Source organism: Vipera ursinii (assembly GCF_947247035.1).
Source record: "Vipera ursinii genome assembly, chromosome: 4".
NCBI lineage: Eukaryota > Metazoa > Chordata > Lepidosauria > Squamata > Viperidae > Vipera > Vipera ursinii.
Window position 1 is genome coordinate 26,169,047 of NC_139514.1, and position 19,239 is coordinate 26,188,285.

The 19,239-nt window shown below is 40.4% G+C and overlaps 1 protein-coding gene and 1 long non-coding RNA gene across 2 annotated transcripts in view; one reads left to right on the forward strand and one right to left on the reverse strand.

The window, feature by feature from the left end:
* Positions 1-19,239, reverse strand: part of LOC310639903 — a 160,174-nt gene that overhangs the window by 103,737 nt on the left and 37,198 nt on the right. The window lies entirely within an intron of this gene.
* Positions 18,072-19,239, forward strand: part of ARHGAP31 (Rho GTPase activating protein 31) — a gene marked incomplete at its 5' end in the record, with an annotated part of 99,993 nt that continues 98,825 nt past the window's right edge. The window contains one exon of the mRNA XM_083361882.1: positions 18,072-18,171. Within this exon, the coding sequence (XP_083218008.1) occupies positions 18,072-18,171 (100 nt within the window). The remainder of the gene's footprint in view (positions 18,172-19,239) is intronic.

Consider the following 19,239-nt stretch of genomic DNA (forward strand, 5'->3'; position numbering starts at 1 on the left):
AAAATGAGTATTAGATTCAAATGACTGCAAGATGCTAAAGAAAGAGGAGGTTTAGGTTTACTAGATTTGAAACTGTTCTTCAATGACTGCTGTTTGATTTGGATGAAAGAATGGATAAGTCTCCACAATAAGAGATGGTTCAAACTAGAAGGCAGTTAACTAAGATTAAAAAGAATATTGACTTTAGGAATCATTTTGTTAAGCGTGCCATACCAAGGATATGGAATAAATACAAAACAAGGTTCTCAATGAAGTTACCCCTTTGGGTGTTACCTCAGAAAGCTTGTTTTAGAAAAGAAATGATGGTGAGGCCAGACTGAAGTGAACTTATTTTTAAGTCTAAGGAAGAATTAGAGTCAGAAGGATGTATTTGTCATTGATTTACATACTTAAAATTGAAAGAAAGATTTAAGTTAGACAAAAAGCATTATAGGTTTGATTTTGTAAAAAATGAATTTGAAATTGTACTGTGTGGTAAGGATGAATAGATTATTGCAAAAGTTTATAAATTGCTATTGAAATTAAATTTGGAGAATTCATAGTGAAGCATTGTGTGATTTGATGGGCAAATAATTTGGGGTACAATGTAATGCTTGAATAATTGAGAGACTTGTGGACAAAGTGTTTAAAATATACATTGAGCCATAATTTAGAAAAAATTTATAAAACGATGTATCAATGGCATTTAACAACTGACAAATTGTCAAAGATGTTTAAAGGTGCTTCAAATGTATGTTGGAAATGTAAATATAGAAAAGGAACTTTTTATCATCTTTGTTGGATGTGTGACAGAACAAAGAAATACTGGGACAAGATTCAGACTTTAATACAGAAAATTCTAAAAAATAATATAAAAATCAAACCACTTGATTTGATTTTCTATCAAATCAAAAACTTGACAGACAAACTTTTCTGTTAAGTTTAATGGACAAAGAACTTGAAAAAAATCCAGAACTTTGTTGTTATGCATGTTGATAGCAGCAAGAATGCTCTATGTGCAAAAATGGAAAGATACAATAATCGCTACAATGGAAGAATGGCTGGAAAAACTGATGGAATCGGCAGATAGCCAAATTCATTGCTTTAATCAAAGAAAAGAACTCATCTAGCTTTGTTTCAGCTTGGAAACTTCTAGATTTTGTGCCTGAAAAAGAAAAAAAAAAGAAACTTTGGAAATTACTGGTTAGAAAAGTTTGTTGTTATGTCAATTGCTAGTTCAAATTATGTATGTGCTAGCAATTTCTATAACAATAAACTTGCATATTAGATATGCAAAAGTAAAAGAGGCTATCATGTTATTATTTTTATTCTACTCTGATGAAGAGTCAGAATTTAATGTTTTTCTTTATTTTTCTTTTAACCTACATTCCCCTCTCTCCCTCTTCTCTTTCTCCATTTCCCCAGTATTTTCATTTGTATTTCATTCTTTGATAAGTTTAATAAAATTATATTTTAAAAGAACAAATAAATTAATTGGTTAGAGTCAGATTGGTTAGAGTCAGAAATAAGCCATTATTTCTAGATGTGTTTCTGGTTGTGACCAAGTGTGCTTATAAGTGATCCCTTTTGCATTATTTCAAAGCTTTATAAGTAGTCCTTGAATTGGGATTGCAACTCTGTTGCTAAGCAATGTTAAGTAAATTTTACCTGATTTTATGACCTTTTTTTGCCCTGGTTGTTAAGTAAATCATGCAGATATTAAGCAAATTCCCATTGACTATACTTGTTAGAAGCACCTTGGGAAGGTCACAAATGGAAATCAGGTGACCCCAGGATGCTGCAACCATCATATATACATTCTGGTTGCCAAGTGCCCAAATTTTGATTACATCACCGTGAGGATGCTGCAACAATCTGGGCAAGGACCAGTCATAATTCATTTTTTTCAACGCCATCATAACTTTGAACAGTTGCTAAATGAATGGCTATAAGTTGAAGACTGCCTGAAATGGGGAGGGGAAAGAAAAAGGGATATAAAGGAGAATAGGTCATCCCATTTCCAAATACATGGCCAGCATATAACCAAGATATGCTAGGATATCACTTTCCAAAAATTCCCAGACAGTGTGGTCATTCAATAAATGCCAGTCCCAATATATTCAAGGCTACCAAGTTGGGCAAGGCTGTCATAAGATGTGTACCCACCAATATACCTTTACGCACTTCAAATTGTGATCTCAACAAGCAACCTGCCTCTGTTAGACTCTTCAGCGGTTCTGAACTGCTTCAGATTCATCACTTATGATGGCTTTGCCCATAGTATAAACTGAGCTCTATTTATGAATTCTTTACAGGTTTTTTTTTTCTGGGCTGAATAAACCAACCAATAAGCAATCCTGTGGCATAACCAATCCTTTTGCATTCTTCATACTCTCTGTGGCATGCCACTAGGTGTCAATCTCTGCCCCACTTTCCCATCATGCCTCTCGGAACATATTTAAAATGTGCCTCAGGGCTTCTGTTGCTACACTTTCCAATGAGAGAATGGATTTTATGTATATTTCCTTCAGCATAAAACATTTCACATGGCTAAGTGGCTTTAATTTAGATTTGCCTATGCCACTTTTGTGAAGTTGGCACAGGTTTCCTCTTTTCTGCTTTTTCTCTGCTTGACACAATTCACATTTTGGTGGAATCAGGAAAATAACTTCTGAGAAGTGAAAAAGCAGAACTGGGTCAATAGTACAAATTGATAACCTCCATTTATTTCCCACAGGAAAAACGTCAACATAGAGATTTCACGAGCATCAGTTTTGATCACAGAAGGTGCATTCAAATTCTTACAGCCTAACATCGATATTATTTTTTCTCATGCTTTTTCCCACAGAAAGTGCAGAAATATTCCTTAAATACTGTAACATTATTGCAGATCTTCATTTAAATAAAAGAAGAGAGATGTTTCTCCTTGTGCTACATTATAAAAATGGAATGAATGATTGCAAGCTATATATGAAAAATGTATGAACATGGTAGAAGGAAAGATGATTTGCAAAGGTAGGTATAATGTATAATGATTGTTACTGAAGTCAACTACATGTAGCTATGTTTAATTTTATTAGTAAGCAGTTTATTATTGCTTACTCTCTTTCTGAATTTGCATAGTGTTGTTTGCCAAGAAAGGGTAATAATATGATGTTTATGCATATATAATGGCACTATCATAAAATGGCTGCTATAGAGGTGCCCATTCACTGGAATATTTAAATGAATAGCTTCTACCATATTAATTATTTATATTTATGGGTACTATACCTGTGTTGTAAACATCCAGGTATCACTAGAAGGAGGTAAAGTGTTAGAACTGTTCCATATTTTTGCATCTCAGATACTGCTATCTCTGAAAAATTCTTGGTGCTAAGGGAACTTGCAGAAGTGAATGCTAAAATACTGATATGTTTTATAGACACTAACCAATAGAGTTATACACAAGGGCCTATTCATTAAAAAATAGCCAGCTAAAATTAATTTTGAAGGCTAGCTAAAACAGGAAATGGTCAACATTTAGTATTCCCACGCAAAAACAGACAGAAATGTCTCATGAAGAATTTCGAATAAAAAGCACAAGGAAAGTCATACACCAACTCCCTTGAAATATTCCAAATCAGCAGCCAATGTTGCTGAATCAACAAATTAAGTCAACGTATTGCTGGGTTTTTAGAAAGCAGAAATGAGGGAAGAGGCAAAGGCTGTAATTCAGTTATCTAGCAAAAATTTTAACAGAAGTCTGCGTGCCTTGTATACATAACCATACACTACTATGTTTCCCAGAAAATAAGACCTATCCCCAAAACAAGCCCTAGCTTGATTTTTTACATGTGTGCCCAATATAAGCCCTACCCCAAAAATACTCCTAGTTTGGGGGTCAGGCTCACATGCAAAATCAAGCTAGTGTGGGGGTAGGGTGCTGGAGCTACCCCACGTGCCCCACACCTGCTTACCTTTGGACCATTGCAGCCAGGTCTCTCACACCCCAACATCTGTTGCACTGCTGCCTGAGTTCTTCTGCGGCTGCTTGCAGCTGCAAACCATGTAGCACATTGCATTGCTGCCACCAAGGCTGATTGCACTGATTGCACTACTGCTGCTGCTCATAACTGGAGGCCGCAAGTTCATTGCACCGATTGTGCTGCGAGCGGCATCAGTGGCACAATCAACATGATAATCCTTGTGGTCTCCAGTTGTGAGCAGTGGCAAAGGAGTGATCGAGATGATGAGCCACGTGGCCTCCTGGGAGAGGCAATGTGCTATGTGGTGTGCTGCTGGAAGTGGCCACAGAAGAACTCGGTCAGTGGCGTGACAGGTGTTGGGGTGTGGGAGACCTGGCTGCAATGGTCCTAAGGTAAGCAGGTAAGACATCCCCCAAAAATAAGTCCTGGTACCTCTTTTGGAGGCACAAACAAATATAAGACTGGGGAAACATGGTAGTAGTTGTTATCATGCTGCTGGGTGGTACAAAGGATTTATTGGCAAGACTTTGCAGTTAACAAAGTATTTAGTTTGCAGTAGCCCAAGAAAAGTAATTCTAGCAGTCTACCCCAATATAAATAATGCCAACAACAATACATAGCCACAGAGCTGCAATATATTGTACGTGGATGTGTGAATAAATCATGAAGTTACCATACATACAGAGAGAGAGAGAGAGAGAGAGAGAGAGAGACAGAGACAGAGACAGAGACAGAGACAGAGACAGAGACAGAGACAGAGACAGAGACAGAGACAGAGACAGACAGACAGACAGACAGACAGACAGACAGACATAAAGGTTATTGGATTAACATTTATGTATTAATTACGTTAATATTTATTTATTAATATACTATTCATGTAGCCAATGGCCTCAAAATAATTTATTTATCTATCTATCATTTTGCATGCTATCCCAATCGTAAGAAGTAACTCTAGTAGCTTTAAATTTAAATTTAAGGACTTATGCAGGAAAATTTTGAAACAGACTGGAGCTGCTTTAGAGCTATTGCCATATTTCAAAGATCTTATTTCACCATATTGTTAGAGGAATATGGGGGAGGGGGAATGTGTCTTATGAATAGAAACCTATGGGAACCTATGTCCACCCAAACCAACGTCAGCAACAATATAAGCTAAGATAAGCACTATTTTGATTTTAAATGAATCTTCTCAAGTTTTAGAACAGAGATAGTGACTTATCAGACAAAGGTATCAGATTGTGATTTTTTTAAAAAAAATAGGGAGATAGAATTTGTGGCTCATTCAGCATTCCTGATCTTTTTCAACCAAGTTTTTCTTTTCTGAGAAATTATCTTTTGCATATGGAAGGTAACTTGCCTATTACACAATCTTTCATATTATATTCTATAATACAATCAAGAGTAGCAATAAGAAACTTCTGGAGTGAAGCCTTTAGAAAAAGCATGTAGAATTGTAATAGTGAGCCTGAAGATGGCAAGACATTGACTTTGAATAACTTTATGCTTTAAAAAAAGTGTTTGTAAAATTTGGCTTAAAATGTTTGCTTTGTTTTTACCCAGGCATTGTTTTGAAGCCAATATTCTTGTGCTCTATACAATGGCTCTGCCAACTGAAGGATAGTTTTAAAAACTCAGAGACTGGTGGCGTTCTGCCAGGAAAGGCTGAAGAATCAGTTTGGCAAAGCTGAAAGGGTTGTGTGTAGAGTTATTGCTTGTCCATAACTGCTGGGCACTGAAAGGTAGCTCTTAGAAATGCTGAACTCAAGGAAACGCCTTTTGCCTACTGTTGCTGTGGTACAAAATATTCTGTATTTTAATATATATTTTTAGAAAGACTTTCTGGCTCCTTTGGTGCTCTTCCCCCCGCCCACCCCAAGTTGTCTAGCACAGAAATTGAAACCCAATTATTCCATTTATCCTCTTTTTATAATTGACATTAACTCAGGTCCGCCTTCCAATTTCTCCAAAAATATTATTTCCTTGCAAAATAATTTTCACATTTTCTATTTAATTTACAGGATGTTTTAGAATTTCTTTCAATTTTTTCCCCATGGGTGTTTTTGAGCTTACTGTGAGATGTGGCAATTGCTGCTTGTATTGTTTTATAGTTTCCCATCTTTCAATCACTCTGCAATTTCCCCAGATGTCCATGCTTCCTGATCTGCAAAAGATCCACGATTATTTTAGTCAAGCTAATTAGATTTCAGATTTTAAATGGTATAGCTTTCAGATGTGACTTTCCTTTAGCAATAACAATGATTTGGACTCTTCATAAACTACATGCAACATTTAACACACTGCTCTCCAATCTGGGTGTCCTTTAGTAGTACAGCTCCCATAATTCCTGATAAGGCATCAGAGAAAGATTATAGAATCTGAAATCCAGCACCTTTGGAAGGCAAGTATAGCAAGGGTAAAATCAAAGATAAAAATTTGAATCAAAATTACGTTTCAATCCTATTTCCTAATAATTTGACGGTTACAAATGGTTGTCAGAAATCTAAACACTGATGGGTTTGCCTTCAGGAAAACTGGCTCCTTGCCAAGCAATTCTTTTAAGTTTCATTGTTTGGTAGGAAACAAACAAGAAGAACAGCAATGGGTGCGCTCAAATGAGGGTCTAAAAATAGAATGGCAGCTTTAAGGAGCCAAGCTTCTTGACTGTCACTTCCTCCGCAGATTTTATTTTTTTAAAAAAATCCATCTTATTTTTTAAAAGGAAGCCAAGAACAAACGGCTGCAAACTCTGCCTGGCTCTCCATAAGGATACACCATGGATCACAACAAGGCACAAATTGGTTGGGTGGGATGAAGAGAACAGTTATGTGACTCAAACCCCATTGTAGAATAGGGTCGCTTTGGGATTCTTTTTCTCCGTGTTGAAGTTTGACAAGGGAACCAATTAATTAGCCAAATGATACCTTTTGCTGGATAAAAAAATGGGTGCTTTAATTTGCAGCTGTGTTTTGAACAATCTAATTGACTCCTAATTTATTTATTAAATTTATACGTTGCCCATTTCATTATCAAGCGACTCTGGGTGCATATGCTGTCTTCAACATATATGTGTTTAATTGATGGAGTCATGTTACTGACAAGATAATGAATTGCAAAGAAATTGTTATTAATACATAAGTTAAGCATTTTGTTTCTATTTCTTTACAACTGCTGATAAAAAAAATGACCTGGCTATGTTCAAATTATACAAACAAGGGAAGTGTTACAATTCAATCTATTTATGAATATGAATGAATATGTCCATAATTGCCCAGTGTATTTTAACAATGATATAGAACTGTGCTATGAGGAGCTTACAATTTACATTTCTTATTCTTGGGGAATTAATAACAGAAAGAAAATGGATTGAAAAAAGTAGATGCAAAAGTAACATTACATAAATATGAGAAAATATAGTTGCATATCCTTAAATAATTTATGAAAAAATGCTTAAGATTACCACTTCAGATAGATGTACAAAATCTGCAAGAATCCAGATAACCACTAAAATAGTAGCCATGAGACACAGTTTCTGGCTGAGGGAGGTGACCCCCAGGCCCTCCAGGCCACATGGGATGATGTGGTCAAATCAGGTTAAGTCAGTGCAGCAGTTCAGGGCCAATCCGTGTGAGGTGATGTGTCTCCTGCAATGCACACTGATTGTGCAGAGCTTGCAGTCGCCGAGCCAGATGCTGGTGCATGGTGGTGGGAGGGCCAAGGAGGCAGCAGGCGTCACGGGCCAGGTGCTCCAGGGTGGCCACGTAGGTGCGCAGGGTGAGGAGGCGGCAGCGCAGGTCCAGCACCGGTTGGCCACCAGCTGGCCCAGCCCATGGAAGGTCAGCCACCCACCATGCCCCATGTGTGCCACCCCTGCGCCCAGTGCCTGCAGCTGCCTTGCCAGCACCGCGCCCACCCCGCCACCTGCCCCGCACAGCCCCACCATGTAAAGCAGGCCCCATGGCTCCCAGAGCACTGTGGCGTTGCCACTCCTTCTCCTCTAGGTATCTTCAGGACTACCATTAAAAAGAGGTGGAGAGGGAAATCGTGTCTGCCAGGCCTCACCAAGGGTCTGGTGAGCCAAGGGTCTCACAGAGGGCAAGGTGGACTTGCCAAATACAAGTTATTTGAGGAGGGGTTTCTTTGCCACTGCATTTTCTCCTTCTGACTTGTGGTCAGCCTGCCTGACATGAGGTGAGTACAAGGCATGTGTGCACATGTTTTCTGTGCTTTGGTGCCAGGCTCTCCATGCCACAGCACGGCATGGAGAGGCTGGATGACATGGGTGAGCACAAGACAGGAGTGCACATGGACTCTGCTTTTTCGGCAGGGCAGAATTAAGTGCTGCTCCCCGCCTCCCACTCCTGGTCCTCTCTTACTTACAACTAGGAGATGATGTAGTTGGGCAGCAGGGAGGGGTGCAAAGTTCCTGCCAACTCACCTTCGTTGCAGACAACTTGCATGTGCAATGTTTGCTGGCTGGGTCTTTTGGCGTGCTCAGCAGCAATTCCTATTGGCTTTCGAAAGCCAATAGAGGGAGTAGCACAGCTTGTGCAAAAGTTGAAAAAATCAATCAAAAAAAGGTGCCGTAACTCCATTCTGAGCATTCTATGAGAAAAAAAGCCTTGTCTGTGGTCATGTGGCCAGCATGATACGACAGAGTGCTGTTGCCTTCCCACTGAGGTGGTACCTATTTATCTACTTGCATTTACATGCTTTTGAACTGCTAGGTGGGCAGGAGCTGGGGTGAAGATGGCACATGACACTCAGGTCTCGAACCTGGACTGCCAGCTTTCTAGCTGACAAGCCCAGCATATTAACTGCTGAGCCACCATGCCACCCAATATTACTGAATATTTAGATTAAATTAAATTAGATTAAATTCACGCTTTTCAAAAATCATTTTTATTTTGTTTTCCACTTATGTTCAACTAAATTGCATGTTATTTTGTTCAAAAACCGGGAACTCATTCTAAGCAGCTTCCTTTCATTCTCATTCTGAGCAGAGTTTAGCTCTTTTGCAATGTGACTCAGGAGCAGTGGGGAAATTGGATAAAGAATGTGGAGAGGGAAATGATGTATAGGAAGAAAAGAAAGTTGGGGAAAGGTTGAAAGAGGGCAGGTCACATGCATGTATCAGGTCTAACAGTAATTTGTGTGTGACAGGAAAGCAATCCTAGCAGAAGAACTATATTTAGGTGAGATCTTTGCTTTCCTGTTGTTCAAATCATTCTCTGCTCCATTTTCCTCTTTGCAGCAGAAGCTGGCAAGAAGATTGATGGAAACATATATAAAATATATTAAAAAGTCACTGTTGGATTTAAGTATCATGCAGACAAATAATGCTACAGGGAAAATTTCTTAGTTATGTAGAAGACTGACATAAATCAATGTTAATTTTTTGAGATCAGAGAAGATCAGCAGGCCCACTTCTTTAAGGGGTTTCATTCTGGAAGACAGCAAGTGGAAAACGAAGTTGATACACGGCGTTTGGAGGGGATGGCTGTGATACTCTTCAGCTGTACGTAGTCCTCGACTTACAACCACAACTGAGCCCAAAATTTCTGTTGTTAAGTGAGATGGTTGTTAAGTGAGTTTTACCCCATTTTAAGACATTTCTTGTCACATTTGTTAAGTGAATCACTGCAGTTGTTAAGTTAACCACACAGATTAAGTGAATCTGGCTTCCCCATTGACTTTGCTTGTCAGAAGGTGGCAAAAAGTGATCACATGACCCCAGGACACAGCAACCGTCATAAGTATGAGTCAGTTGCCATCTGAATTTTGATCTTGTGGCCAAGGGGATGCTGCAATGGTCATAAATGTGAAAAATAGTCATCAGTCACTTTTTTCAGTGTTGTAACTTTGAACGATCATTAAATAAATTGTTGTAAGTTGAGGACTACCTGAAACTGACTGCCAGGATGCTACTTATATAACAAGATATTGATCTCCAAAATGAATACTTAAAATGGCTGCAAAGTGAAGTGATTTGATACTGTTATTTTTTCTTTAGGTCCACAATTTACAGGTCAACTTTTGTTAGAGGCTAGGAATTCTAGAAGTGGCCATCCAATGTATGTGGACACAAGCAAATGCAGAGGAAACAAGGAGGTAAATGACAGCACATGTCTGTTGATAAAGCCCACCAAATGTCAAAATGTATATGCATTTGTGTTGGTTTACTTGTTTATTTATTAAAAATTATTTATTAAATGTATATGCTGCCCCTCTCACAGATAAAATGACTATGGTCTTGATCCAAGTACATAATTATGGGATTTGCAAAATTATATTAGTAGACTCAAGTAATGTTTTAAGCATTGTTGTAGTTTGCTGCAGATGTCACTGAATGTGGAAGCCACCCAACTGGAAAAAAGTATCGTCCCAATGTGTCCTCCCCAAATTTCTAGCTGGCATGCTGCTGATCATGATTCTGTTCTCAATCATCCCTTGTCCTGTTGTTGTTGTTGTTAGTTGCGAAGTCGTGTCCGACCCATCGCGACCCTATGGACAATGTTCCTCCAGGCTTTCCTGTCCTCTACCATCTTCTGGAGTCCATTTAAGCTCACGCCTACTGCTTCAGTAACTCCATCCAGCCACCTCATTCTCTGTCGTCCCCTTCTTCTATTGCCCTCAATCTTTCCCAGCATTAGACTCTTCTCCAGTGAGTCCTTGTCCTGACTAATGCCTAAATATTACCTCCTTTTCAGGTTTAACAATAGACTCACCCAATACTTTTATAACATCCCTCTATATTTCAATGTTCAGAATGGTGGCATCTTGTATCCCTTATGGATGGTAGGTACTGGCATGCTAGGAGCATTCATCTAACTCTTCTGAAAAACAGGATGCTGTCTTATATTGAAATACTGGGAGGAATGTTACATTCTGCACTAATGAGAACAAGTCAAAAGCATCTTTCTCCGTTATAATTACTATTCCTCAACATAAAAAATGGCATACTCCTCAACATAAGAAGCATAATCTGTTGCAATTGTAATCAAGTGATGGACAATGTCTTAGGTAAATGAGGCTCCATGTAATATTTGGAGATGAAGGAATTGGGACTGCAGTTGGCAAATAAAAATACAAAATGGAAGGGGCCATGTTGCACACTTTAACATGACCTTAATATTTTCTTTGGCAAACCTAAACAGCATATTAAAAAGCAGAGACATCACCTTGCTGACATAGGTCCGAATGGTGAAAAATATGGTTTTCATAGTATGCATGGCTGTGAGAGTTGGACCATAAGGAAAGATGAGCACCAAAGAATTGATTATTTCAAATTGTGGTGTTGGAGAAGACTCTTGAGAGTCCCTTGGACTGTAAGGAGATCAGATCAGTCAATCATAAAGGAAATTAATCCTGACTGTGTTTTGGAAGGACAGATACTGAAGATCAAATACTTTGGCCATCAAATGAGAAGAAAGGACTCATTGGGAAAGTTCATGATGTTGGGAAAGATGGAAAGCAAAATGAGAAGGGGACAGCAGAGGATGAGATGGTTAGATAGTGTCATAGATGCAATGAACATGAATTTGGTCAAACTCATGGAGACTTTGGAGAGCAGAGAGGGCCTAGTGTGCTATGGTCCATGGGGTCACAAAGAGTTGGTCATGACTTAGCAACTGAACAACAGCATTTTTTTATTTTCTCCTATTGTGAAGGAATGATATTTTTAGGGCTAGTACCTTAATATAGGGAAAAACAATCCAATGCTTTTTGATAATTTATACACAGGGGTCTCCAGCATCCAGAAAAAGGATTCACTGGCACAGTTTGCTCACTTCTGATTTAAAATCATGGATAAGATGATTTTTGGCTAGAGTCAAAGATACATTTCTCACCCGACAACCTTCTGGTTTTGGTGCAGTATTTCTTATATTGTCTTAGAGATGTGTGTGTATGTGTGTGTGTTTGATTGATTTATAATCTATTTAAAATTCCCATACAATCAGATCACTGTTTCCAGTTATATTTTTCAAAAAGCAAGAAAAAAAGAAGAAAACTAAGATAAAGTTCTGCTTCTTAGAGGTCCTTTGTTAGACATGTTAAATATGTGGCTGTTTTGAAGTGTTTTCATCTGTAACACTATTAGTCTAGCCTTCCCATTAAAATCATACATACATCTTATAATATATGTCACAAGATCTAACAAAAAACATGCCCCTCTCTTAGGACATTCAAAATAAATACAAGACCCAACTGTCTTCTATAAATAAATTTAGAATAGACTTGCTCAGTGAAGATGTCCCAATGAAAGAACTGTTTAAAAATTCAAAGTTTATTTCTGAACAAAATAGGATACCATCTGATGTTTTGAGTATAACTTCTGTTATGTATTGAGATAAATTGCTTGTAAACTGTACAATGGTTAATAGCCATTACTGTTAAACTCCAGAATGCTTGTCTCCAGAGTTGTTAGCTTGCATTTTAAGCAGGAATTACTGTTTTAATCTCATTGGCTGCCAACTAGCGGCAGTCCGTATAAATAGAAGCTAAGCTGCAGCTGGGGCTGCTTCTGTTGTTACTGAATAAACCTGTTTCTGTTTCACCATTCTGCCTTGTCAATCCCTCACTGAATCAGGAACATAACAGTGGAGACGAGGATGGGATGTGTTGCTTAAAGAAGAGAGCCAGAAGTCACTAGGGGGTGAAGCCAGGCATCAGAGCCCTGGCAAGAACTATGTTTCCCGCCCCCCCCCATCTGCCAGCAAGCCATACTGGAGACAACCATGCCCTAAGGATCCATCCTAGGGCTAGCACACAAGCATAGCAGCACAAGGCATTGCAAGGATGAAGAAAACTCACCATGGCCAAGGTCAGCAAATTGGCGAAATTCGATGTGGTGCATCCCAAGAGGTGGAGTTCTTACATCTCCCACGTTGAGAACTATCTGCGAGCTAACCAAGTTAGTGAAGATGGCTTGAAGGCTGCAATGCTCCTGTGCGGTGTGTGGCCAGGCGACATTCGATATAGCTGAAAACCTAGTTGGGTCGGTCACCTATGCAGATCTTAAGAAGAAGCTCAAGGACCATTTTGAGCCGAAACTCTCCGTCATTGCATGGATGCATGCATTTGAGCAGCAGGAGCATCAGCTAGGATAGTCTGCCACCAGGTTCATAGCCGCTCTACAACAGGCATCCTGGCTTTGCAACTTTTCAGATTTCAAAGAATGACTGAGACCGATTGGTTTGCGGGTTCAGGAACCAAAATCTCCAGCAGAAGTTGTTTGCAAAAGAAACTCACGTTCCAAGATACCCTGAAGGAGATGATGGCGATGAAGCTGCTGGAGGAGCCATCAAGACCTTATGGCCCTCCAAGAACATTCCCAGCCCAGAAACCGTCCACCATGAGGATGCCGAAAGAACAGAAGACTCTGACATGGACCTTGAGGTTGATCGGCTTCAGAAGCAACCAGAGAGGAACAAGTGGCCATTTGAGAAGGCAGTTCCCTTCGTTCAATGTGCAGGCTGTGGAGGCTGACATAGACGTTCAGAGTGCAGGTTCCACACAGCATTGTGCTGGGCATGTGGCAAGCAAGGCCACATTGCTGCCATCTGCAGAGGTTGCCAGCGGGACATACCGCAAGAAGAAGTATTCAGGAAAGGTACTGGGGCCCTGGGGCAACACAGAGTCAGCTATTGCTCCAGCCAAAGGAGCATGTTGAGAACCGGTGCCGATCATCCCCTTAAAGAGCAGCTTAGGCTAAAGGTCAAGCTTCAGGGAGTTCCATTCAACATGGAACTGGACACAAGGTCAGCCCTATCTATAGTTTCCCAAGGAACTTTTAATCACATCTACAGTCATAGCGGCAAACGAGTTAAACTCAGGCCATCTAATCTGTTGCTGACAGACTTCCCAAACTCCCGCATAGCAGTTAAAGGGGAAGCTATGCTCAATGTGCAGTTCAAAGGGTTTGAGGGTCCATTGGATGTCATGGTTGTTGAGGGCCACCGCACAAGCCTCATTGGCCTTGACTGGTCTGATGCCTTGGGCATCCAAGTGACTGGCATTCACAGAATGCAAGCAGCGGACCTGTCAGCAGTTTGCCAGGAATTTGCTGATGTGTTCAGCCCGAACTTAAGGAAGTACAAGGGACCTCCAATTGCCCTCCACCTTGATCCTTCCATAACCCCAATACAGATCAAGCCTCATAGAGTGCCTTTCGCCCTCAAACCCAAAATTGATGCAGAGCTGGACAAGCTGGTGCAACAAGGGGTGTTGCAGCCAGTAGATAGTGGGGTGTGGGAGACCCCCATAGTCACGCCACGAGGCCAATGGTGATGCATGGATTATAAGTGTACTATTAACAGAGCACTTCAGCAACATGCTTATCCAGTGCCTGTAGTCAGCCATATTTTGGTGTCACTACAGGGAAGTCGCGTATTTGCCAAATTAGATTTGGCACAAGCCTACTGGCAACTGCCTGTGAATGATGCCATGTCAGAAACTCAGACCATTGTCACCCACAGGGGAACTTTCAGGGTTAGGCGCCTACAGTTTGGGTTCAGTGTAGCCCCAGGGCTTTTCCAGGGAGTGATGGAGCACACGCTGAAGAACATTCCAGGTGTGTGCCCCTACTTCAATGATGTCCTCATAGCTGGGGAGTCAGTGGAGATTTTGGCTGAATGGCTCAAAGCCATCCTTCAGCATTTCCACGAAGCGGGGCTGAAGCTAAAAAGAGAAAAGTGCAAGATTGGGGTAGATTCAATCGAATTCCTTGGTTTCCACGTAGATGCCACAGGCATTCATCCAGTGGATTCCAAGCTTAAAGCAATACAGCAGGCTCCCAGTCCTAAGTCTAAGGGGGAGCTTCAGGCTTTCTTAGGACTTTTGAATTTTTACTATGCCTTTCTTCCACACAAGGCCGCAGTGGCAGAGCCATTACACAGGCTCTTGGACAAAAAGGCACAGTGGCAGTGGACGAGTGTCCACGAGAAAAGCTTCTCGGCAGTCAAATCACTGCTGTCTTTGAACTCAGTACTCACCCATTTTAGTGAAAAGCTGCCTATCTGCATCACTTGTGATGCATCTCCTTACGGGGTAGGGGCCGTGTTGAGTCATTTGATGGCTGACGGGAGGCAGGCTCCCATTGCTTATTATTCTAGGATTCTGTCTTCAGCAGAACGCAATTAAGCACAAATAGACAAGGAGGCACTGACCATAGTGGCCGGTATAAAGAAGATTCATGATTACTTGTATGGCTGCCATTTCATGGTCTTCACGGACCATAAGCCACTTCTGGGTTTGTTCACAATGAACAAACAGACACCTCAGATTCTATCTCCACAAATGCTGAGGTGGTCTATCTTCTTTTCAGCCTAAAATTATAGGCTGATTCCCAAACCAGGCAGGGAAGTGGGCCATGCAGACGGCCTCAGCAGGCTGCCCCTGCCAAATTTAGAGCCAGACCCCACTCCAGCTGCATGCATCCTGGCTATCCAAGATTTGCCAGAGTCTCCTCTTCACATTGGGGATGTGGCTGCTGAGACAGCCGCTGACAAGACGCTTAGCCGCATGTTGAACTGGGTGTACACAGGATGGCTGGACAATTATCTGGGGCCAAACTTCCAGAATTTTTACATGAGAAAAGATGAGCTCTCAGCTCATAAGGGTTGCATCCTTTGGGGGAGTTGGGTCATAGTCCCAAGCTCTTTGAGGCCCAGGGTTTTAGAATCTCTTCACAAGGGACATCCAGGAATAGTCCAGATGAAGGCACTCACAAGGAGCTACCTTTGGTGGCCTGGGCTGGATAAAGATATTGAGGCCCAAGTACATAGCTGTTTCACATGCCAGCAATCGAGGGCTGAAATGCCTCAAGCCCCTGTCCACTGATGGGGAGCCACAAATGCCCCGTGGTCAAGAATCCACATTGACATTTCGGGGTCATTTCAGGGACAGCTGTTCCTCATTGTGGTAGACAGTTACTCTAAGTAGTTAGAGGTCGCAGACATTCCCAAATATGACTACTGCCAGGACCATCCAGGAACTGCACAGTATCTTTGCAATGCACAGGTTACCCAACGTGCTAGTCTCAGAGAGTGGGGTTCAATTTACCACTGCAGAATTTCAGTCCTTTCTGAGGGCTAACCTGATAAGGCATGCAACTTTGGCCCCCTTTCACCTGGCCTCAAATGGCCAAATGAACACATGGTCCGAATGACCAAAGTATCCTTAAAGAGGATCGTAACTGGTGACTGGCAGCACAGGCTGGCAGATTTCTTACTCTGCCAATGCACAACACCCTGCACTTCAATGGGCAGAAGCCCAGCTGAACTTAGATGGGGGCAGCGCTTAATGTGCAAAATTTCTAATAGTTATATTAGATGGTAGTTGGATCAAAATCACGTAGTGCTTGTATAAGTTACACTTTGTTTTTAAAGATTGTTCATAGTGTTGGGTATCTTTAATTTATTAGTACTTTATAGGCTGCCTTGCTTATTTTTAAAAAGTCAGCTAAAAAACCCAATACCTTTCCTTCTATTTCAAGAACTCTGAAGTGAAAGAAATCATACCAATCTGTTTAAATCACTTTGTATCATTTTATGAAGCCATGACAGAAATAGAGCGTATTGGTGTCTCAATGTGCATTAACCTTAAAACAGTAGGATGTACAACTATTCCTTTTCAGAAATTGCTGGATATCTTATTGACTAGTTATGAAATGGTGCAGCTAGGAGTGGCAGGTTATGATCTAATTTCAAGGTTCAAATTTAGGATTCAATACTTCAATTGATTTGAGCAAATGAGATGCATTTGTTTGGTAGATCCTAGGCTGAGAGATCTTACAGCTTCTTCCACTTTGCTTTCTCATTACTTGCTTGCTCAATCTCGCTCCTCCCTCCCCCATCACTCTGATTATAGAAAACAGAGAACACTCAGTCCAATATGAGGAAACATGGAGAGAGAGAGAGAGAGAGAGAGAGAGAGAGAGAGAGAGAGAGAGAGAGAGAGAGAGAGATTGTGGAAAAGGAATCAATCAAAAAGAGTTGAGCATTTATTGAAACCAGTTCTACTCCACCCTCCTTCCCTTGCCCCTCCCTGAGTCTTTTTCAGAGTTGACCATTTGTGGAACAGGAAACTCAGAGCACAAAGCTGCTATGGGCCCCTGGTCTGTGGAATAATTTCCTTTCAGAGTGTCCCGTTATCTTTTAGCTGGCAGAACATTCTTCTCCCTCCCTTCTTTGCTGAAAACTACTCTTTCTGCTCCCCCCCATTTTTATTTTTCTTAAACACTCTCTCTCTCTCTCTCTCTCTCTCTCTCTCTCTCTCTCTCTCTCTCTCTCTCTCTCTCTCTCTCTCTCTCTCTCTCTCTCTCTCTCTCTCACACACACACACACACACACACACACACACACACACACACTTTACTGGCCATATTGCCAAAAAAGTCCATCCTCCTCCCTCCCCTAACTTCCTTTCAGCGTTTCCTGAACTGGATAATCCCAGAATTGGTAAAAGGAGAGGAAAGGGGAGAGTGAGAGAGACTGCATTAAGGAAGGAAGCCAATTTCTTGTTCTCCTAACACTATCCAATAGCCCCAAAACAGAGTAAGGGGTTTAAAATGTAGAGCCTACATAGATTTGCAGCTCTTCATCAATTTTGTATTTCTCTCTTTTTCCCTCTCTCCCTTTTTTACGCGTTCATGGGGAAAAATGGATTCGGAGTGTCTGATTTTTTTTCTATGAAAGACCCAGCTTGATTTAATTTGAAGGCCAGCTTCATTTGATTTGTTGGGATGCATCAGCAAGAAAGAACCTCAGCCAAAATCTGATCTCTGTTGCCAGTTTTGCTGGAGACACTGGTTTCTTAACTCCCTCACAGAGAACCATCCTGAACTTGGGCTACAAACTTTATGCTGCTTCCTGCTGGAGATTTCTGTATGTACTGATTGTTCCCTTCTACAACAGCCGTAGTTGTAACAGCTAAACATCTGGTGGAGATTAATGTTGAGGCATCCGGCTGAAAGTTCTTCTGGGCTTTCAATGTTGCTGACCAGAAACGGGACACAAACAACACAAATCTGAGAATAAGAGGGGAGAACTTTTAACTTATTTGGTGTAAAAAGGGGGGTGGGGGGAAGGAAGGAGGGGTAATCCTCTTTTTTGGAATTAACTCATGAAGAACAAGGCAGGAAAGCTGAAACTCAAGAGGAAAGGAGCCACGAACGTCTTTGGCTGTGAGCTGAGTGAATATCTGGAGACTTCTGGACAAGATGGTAATCAAAGATGGTCTCTTTCTTTTTTAATTTTTCTAACAATGGGACTGCTGTGGTTGTTTAGAGTTTGGAAACTTACAGGTTACAGCCTCAAAATATGGAATTTGTTTATTTCATGTGCATGTTTTTTAACCTATTGCCTGGTTCTATCAGTGATCGACCCACAGTGTGTGTAGTTCTTGTAAATTTATCACTATATGTCAGAGAGAAAGGAGTAAAATTATCCCAAGACTTGAAGTATATGGAGAAGATGTATTTTGTATACACTAATGGCTTCCTTCTCAAATTTTGTGTGTGGGTATGTATATTTATGTGTGTGTGTGTATGTACGTATACGTACGTATATGTATATGTATATGTATATGTATATGTATATGTATATGTATATGTATATGTATATGTATATGTATATGTATATGTATATGTATATGTATATGTATATGTATATGTATATGTATATGTATATGTATATGTATATTATTGAGAGGGATGTGGGAAAAATGGTTGGGCAAATGTGGGAGAAGCAGCTAGTATTTCCTCTGCATTTTATTAGACACCAAGTCCTTTGCTTATGATTAATGTTCTCAGATGAACATATGATGTGTCAGACTGTAGGAAGTTGAAGTCTTAATCTGTTTTTAAAGTAGTCAAAGGAAGAGAGAAAAGCAGATCTCGCCCGCCCAAATGGGCTAGAATCTAGATGATGAGACGCAGTGCGACTGATATTTTTGGAAACTATATATATGATGACAAATGTTTAAAGATTTCTCTGCCCCTTTGTGCCATTTGTATGATCCTAAAATTTTGGTTCTTTGATACAAAATAACCCATTAATAATATAATTTCCTTGATATCAAATAATAATGTATATTGTTCTACTGTATTTGTAGAACAAATGCCTCGTAAAGGAAGTCCATTTACTGTATATGAAATAAAGGATATGAGATTGCTGCACAGTGCTATGAGTTGACAAACTGCATTGCTTTGCTCATGAGTGCTCTCTCAGATACATTTACTTGCTTCTAGTAATTATACAAGAAGTATTATCTCAAGCTGGTCTTCTTACAA